The sequence below is a fragment of the Nicotiana tabacum genome, chromosome 19, assembly GCF_000715075.1.
Source record: "Nicotiana tabacum cultivar K326 chromosome 19, ASM71507v2, whole genome shotgun sequence".
In the NCBI taxonomy this organism is placed as follows: domain Eukaryota; kingdom Viridiplantae; phylum Streptophyta; class Magnoliopsida; order Solanales; family Solanaceae; genus Nicotiana; species Nicotiana tabacum.
The window spans coordinates 78,013,327-78,019,291 of NC_134098.1; the positions used below are offsets into that span (position 1 = coordinate 78,013,327).

General features: G+C 39.2%; 2 protein-coding genes across 3 annotated transcripts; both read right to left on the minus strand.

Moving 5' to 3' along the window:
• Nucleotides 1–1,057: 1,057 nt before the first annotated feature.
• LOC107822430 (methyl jasmonate esterase 1-like) lies at nucleotides 1,058–3,071 on the minus strand. Of its 2 annotated transcripts, none has more exons than XM_016648976.2 (3): nucleotides 1,988–3,071; nucleotides 1,772–1,903; nucleotides 1,058–1,591 (listed from the first exon to the last, which is right to left on the minus strand). In XM_016648976.2, exons 1-3 carry the CDS (start codon nucleotides 2,432–2,434, stop codon nucleotides 1,313–1,315), a joined length of 858 nt encoding a protein of 285 aa, XP_016504462.1. In that variant the 5' UTR covers nucleotides 2,435–3,071; the 3' UTR covers nucleotides 1,058–1,312. The 2 variants fall into 2 exon arrangements, with proteins under 2 accessions (XP_016504462.1, XP_016504461.1); XM_016648975.2 differs by having other exon boundaries at nucleotides 1,772–1,909.
• Nucleotides 3,072–3,200: 129 nt separating this feature from the next.
• LOC107822429 (methyl jasmonate esterase 1-like) lies at nucleotides 3,201–4,544 on the minus strand. The gene is made up of 3 exons (XM_016648974.2): nucleotides 4,043–4,544; nucleotides 3,813–3,944; nucleotides 3,201–3,637 (listed from the first exon to the last, which is right to left on the minus strand). Exons 1-3 carry the CDS (start codon nucleotides 4,532–4,534, stop codon nucleotides 3,359–3,361), a joined length of 903 nt encoding a protein of 300 aa, XP_016504460.1. The 5' UTR covers nucleotides 4,535–4,544; the 3' UTR covers nucleotides 3,201–3,358.
• Nucleotides 4,545–5,965: the final 1,421 nt, after the last annotated feature.

Consider the following 5,965-nt stretch of genomic DNA (forward strand, 5'->3'; position numbering starts at 1 on the left):
AGTGGCAGACTGAATCGGAAAATGCACGTGAAACGAAGCAACGTATCGGGAAATTACATCATAATGACGTCTGTTCGTCATGACATCATCCTGATTCGTGGGACTTACAACCCCAGAAATTACGGCTCACAAAGGGACACGCTGCCAACTCGCCCCAATCATCATGGCTCGTCCAGGTTATCCAAATGATTCAACCACATTATATAATATCCGCTTATCGAGCCCGCCTGAGGTCGGCCTCACTAAGCGGAGGGACTAACTGTATAGGACAAAATTCGCCCTAGAATATTTAGGGTAATATAGCATTAAGGAAAGAGTCAGGCGAGGTCGGCTAGGGAGCCGCGAGATTCGTGGTCGAGATGTCAATATTGACCGAGGTCAAGCACCGCTGAGAAAGCAGTAACGGCTAGTTTTTTAAATAGGATATTAAAGAGAATATTTTAGTGAATATTCTCTGCACTTGTACTATTAGGGTTTGCTAGAGATATGTCTCAAATAAATAAGGATAAAAGAGAAGGAAGAGGGGAATGTAATATTCATTGTGATAAGAGTAGACTTTATAAAAAGATTCTCTCTCTCTTTCTCTCTCTCATAAAGATACAAAGATTACCTTTTTATCAAGATTCTTGCCCATATTATTCCACACTTTTCCACCATATTCGAGAATAGTTCGAACAAATCTTGAATTTTTCTGTCATTCATCATTGTTAGAAGGAACATTAGTCAAATCCATCCTTTATCGAGCGAATCATTTCTCCTATTTACTTAAATGTAATTTATTGCTATTTATCGCTAGTTACACCTCCATTATTGCTCGTACTTTATGAACATTTTGTGCTTATCATTGTCAACACTTCACTGGATCTGTCCCATCTCACACATGTTTTCAAGATTCGCATCTAGAGTCATTATCATTAACTAGATTTAACCTGTTATTACATAAATTTAATAGTTTAGCCGAAAGTTATACTTTTTGGTCAAACAACCATAAAACTCAAAATGAAAAAAGGCTCCATCTTCCGAAGACCTGATTTAGCAATCTTTGCACAAGTGAAAATGAGCAATTTTATAATTTATTTCAGAATGCTTTTAAAGGGCATCCCGGTGCAGTAAGCTCCGGTGAAGGGTTGAAACACAAGGGTGTATTGTACGCAGCCTTACCCTGCATTTCTACAAGAGGTTGTTTCCACGGCTCGAACCGTGATCTCCTGGTCACATGGTAGCAACTTTATTAGTTACACCAAGACTCCCTTTCTTATTTCAGAATGCTTTATTTTTTAATATGAAATCACAAGCTGGATCAAGAAGCTTGTCACTTCTGTGCAATGCGCAGGAGAAGATTAAAAAGATGAAGGGGCTTAGACATCATGACCATGTGATCGGAGCCTGGGATTTCTTCCACTTCGTCGGGTGGATTCTTTTCAACCATCCACTCTTGGAATTCCTTCAGTAGAGTTTTATCTTCAGCTGCCACAATGAACACTCGCCTAACTGATCCATACCTTTTGTTTGAAAGAACCATCTCTTTCGATATGTCTTCCTCACTGTATATGTAAAGTGGCCTTGCTAGTGTTGTAGCAAGCACCCAATCCTAACACCAAAAGAGCAAAAAGAGACACAACTTAGCGTCCATATGAATAAATCGTAATGTAAATGAGCTAATTCTCCAAGTAGATGATGTCTCCTAATAATACTTGGCGAAAACATGCAATATTAGGGCAAACATCATGACCAAAATACCAAAGGTGAGATATTTCACTATTATACTTACCTGAATTGGGCTCCGCTGATAAGCATTTCTCGCCAAGTACTTTGGACCGAAGAAGAAGGCCGTTGGAGGATTGGTGGGTCCATTATCGTATGTTACACGATTATCAAGTTGAGATACCATTCCACTAGAAGACTGTAACTAGATAATAGTTTCAAACATGAAAAAGTTTTAGCTGACAGAAGAGATCATAGCAAAGATAAAGAAGGTAAATTATACCTTGGTAAAGAGAGTGGTTGCATTTAGAGTTAGGCCAGGCATATGAGCAGTGACAAATACAGCAACTAAAATCTTTTCTGGAAAGCTTTCCATGGCTTTAGATATGGCCAACCCACCGTAGCTATGTCCTACGAGAATCACTTTCTGATGTGCAGGAAGAGAAGCCATGAACTCCATTAGCGGACTGAAGTAATCCGACAAATGTGGGATTTCAAGAACCTGTTTTGGATTGACCCCTGAAGCACCCAAGTCCAGAGCTGTTACATTATGCCCTGAAGTTTTTATCGACGCCATAATCTTGTACCAAGACCAGGCTCCATGACACGCGCCATGAACTAGAACAAAGTGCTTGCTAGTTTTAGGCCATTTATGCCTTGATGTTGTTGAATTTACACATGGAAACAAAAGTATCAGTACTAAACTTATTAGAAACTTGATTTTCTCCATTTAACTTTTGTTCTCTTCTTTTGAACTCTGAGCACAATATATGACCCATTATAAGGCAATCTTGATACTCGAGGTGTTTGACCTTCTAACTTACTTCCCTGCTTAAGCAACCCCACGTCAAGTACTGTTTGTTGAGCATTTTATATTGAATATCTTTTCTGTACTTTTGATAATTCATCAAGTCAACTAGAGGAAGAAATTAGACAAGTAAGTTATTCAGGCTCTAGCTGCATAAAATAACAGTTAGTTAACAAATATCAAAGTCAACTGCTGACTAAATCTCATCAAATCATTCCAATGTCCTTCTTTGAATAAAATTAGAACCAAGTGTGTTCAGCAAATAGAATGACTCAAGAAAAGACACTTTAACCACTTTCGTGAGGGTATGAAATGTTCAGAGTTGGACCAGGCATCATTTCAGTAACAAAAGCAAAACTGAAATCTTTTCTGCAAAGCTTTCCATGACCCGCCAATTTAAGTAAGATTTTGACATTAAAAAGGGTCGTGTTATAATCTTGAGTACATGGTTATTTATCCCATGTTGTTCCTTAGACATCTCGGCAAGTCAAAGGTAAGTACTAAGTTGGGGCTCCAGTTGTATTCCCAAACACGACATATATGTACATTAACTTTTGGAATCTATGATCTGATGAAAACAATTGCAACTTGTGATGGAATTATTAGAAGTTTTATTATTTTGTCAATGTCATGTAATGGAGATGTAATTAGGAAGGAACCATTTCACAGAACCCCCGATGCCAAGTGATAAGCCCAAGAATTAAGAACTTGCTTATGTACAACAGTGTCCACAATCTTTACACAATGAGCAAAAGACTGATTCATCATTTTAACACGTGAGAACAAGGGTAATCTGATTTTATTTCAATTATGCATTATTCATGAAGATGTAATCAAGGTAGCTTGTCATTTGTTGGCGATACGCATAAGAAGAGTAAAAAGTTGAAGGGGCTTAGACATCATAGCCATGTGATCAGAGCCTGAAATCTCTTCCACTTCATCTGGTGGATTCTTTTCAATCATCAACTGTTGAAATTCTTTCGTTAGAACTTTATCTTCAGCAGAAACAATGAACACTCGCTTAACTGATCCATACTTTTTGCTTGAAAGAACTATCTCCTTTGATATGTCATCCGAACTGTATAAATATAATGGCCTTACTACTGTAGTAGCCAGTGCCCAGTCCTAATACCAAGAAAGGGGGAAAAAATGAAACACAGTTATAAGTTCCACAATATAAAATTAAAGAAAAAAAGGTTCCACATTAATGTTGTGAAACAAGTCACTTCAGGGCCATTCTCATTATCAGAATACCAGTATTGAGCTATTTCAGTTTATTGTTTTTGTTATGCTTAATTACCTGAATTGGGCTCAGGGGATAAAGATAACTCGCCAAGTACTTCGGACCAAAGCTGAAGGTGGTTGGAGGATTCATAGGTCCATTATCGAATGTAACACGATTATCAAGTGCAGATATTGCTGCCTTGGATGACTGTAATGAAGTATAAAATTTTCAAACATGAGAAAGTGTAAGCTAACATAATAGATGATCATCTCATGGATAAAGTTGGCAATATGGAGGAATGGTACCTCAGTAAAGATGGTGGTTGCATTGAGAGTTGGACCAGGCATTAGAGCAGTGACAAATACAGCAACTGAAATCTTTTCTGGAAAATTTTCCATGGCTTTAGAAATGGCAAATCCACCAAGGCTATGACCGACAAGAATTACTTTTTCATCTGCGGGAAGAGAAGCCATGAACTCCATTAGCGGACTAAAATAATCCGATAAATGTGGGATTTCAAGGACCTGCTTCGGGTTGACCCCTGAAGCACCTAAGTCCAGAGCTGTTACATTATGTCCTGAAGTTTTTAACGACGCCATAATCTTGTACCAAGACCAGGCTCCATGGCAAGCCCCGTGAACTAGCACGAAATGCTTGCTCGTTTTAGGCCATTTAGGCCCTGATATTGTTGCATTCACATATGACAACACAAGTACTAGAACTAGACTTGTTAGAAACTTGCTTTTCTCCATCTTTATTTCCTTTCTTTTGAAAAATGAGCACATAGTACGAACCATTACAAAGGGGATATTATAATTTGTGGAGTTTGACTTTTGGTAACTTACTTTCATGCTGAAGTAACCCCATGTTATAGGTGCTATATTGGGCATTTCATTTTTATATTGGATGTGTTTTCTTGCAAGTCTAAGCATTCACCAAATCATCTAGAGGAAGAAAATAAGGAATTAAATTAATCGGGCTAGAGATTATAGAAATAGACTAATTATCTGTTCCACTGAAAATTTAACAAAATATCAAATAAAGATAGAAGTCTTTGAAAAGGTTAATGATGCAGTTTGCAGGATAAAAAGGAGATTTTTCAGTCAAAGTACAACCATTTAGCATCAAAGTTCAGGGCAATATTGAAGTGCCAACTATTATCAGAGTTATTAATTCTATGGTTTACAGAAGATGGAAAAGCTCCATCCTATAATTAAACATATTTCTGGGCAATGTGCAGAAAATGAACAAAAATATCACCAGACTTGACATCATGACCATGTCATCTTTTCCTTCAATTTCTTCCACTTCATTTGGCGGACTTTATGACACAACTAATTCCGTTTGATTCATTAACTTTTCAAGAGGTACACCGTACACTTGACATTTTCCATCGAAGAGAATACTTCTTTCACTTTTGATATTTGAGCTGTTAGGACATTGTAGGTAAATCCCATATCATGATATCTGTCATGGGCGGCTTTCCAGCCATGCCCCATGATCCCTTGGACGCGCCCCGTGGCGTCCTGGCCAGCCTCCCAACGCCCGTCGCCACGGTCGGCCCCGTGGTCTCGGCAGCTCCAAGTGACAAGCGCGCATGTGCCTCTGTCGCCCCACCGATAGCCATCGCCAGCGCCCAGCCACAGGCAAAAGCCAACAGCGCCGCGCGCGCAGACCCTGATTGCTGCCAACGGACTTGCTGCTGCTTTGTAGAAGACTAAGTCCTTTTCATTGTAAATATAGAGTAGTTTTGCTGCATTTTCTTTAAGTGTGATTTTCCAGCTTTCATAGGTCTAGTCATGTAACTTTGGTTTATTTTTTTTAAGCATTATTAAGGGGGACCAAGCAATCAAAACTTTCAAGCAAGCAAACAATTCTCTGTACTAGTGTCTCTCCCCCCGACACCGTCTTGTTTTCTGTAATAGCTTTCATTCAATGCAATCAAGCTTTCTTTCATTCTCAATTCTCTTTTCTGCTCTCTTTCAATTGCTCATGACATTGGTTTTCCCGTATGGCACTGACAATCTAGTCTAGCGTACGGAGGGGACCTCAGTTGGCGGACAGCAACCGTACTGACATCGGTTGCCTAGCCTTACGTCGCCCTTCCAAGGAACTTTAGGAAGGCGCCGCGTAACAGTTGGTATCAGAGCCTAGGCTCGACATCGGACGAGGGATCACATTGCAATTACCACCATTTCTGACCATGGTGAATTATGGGGATCGCATCG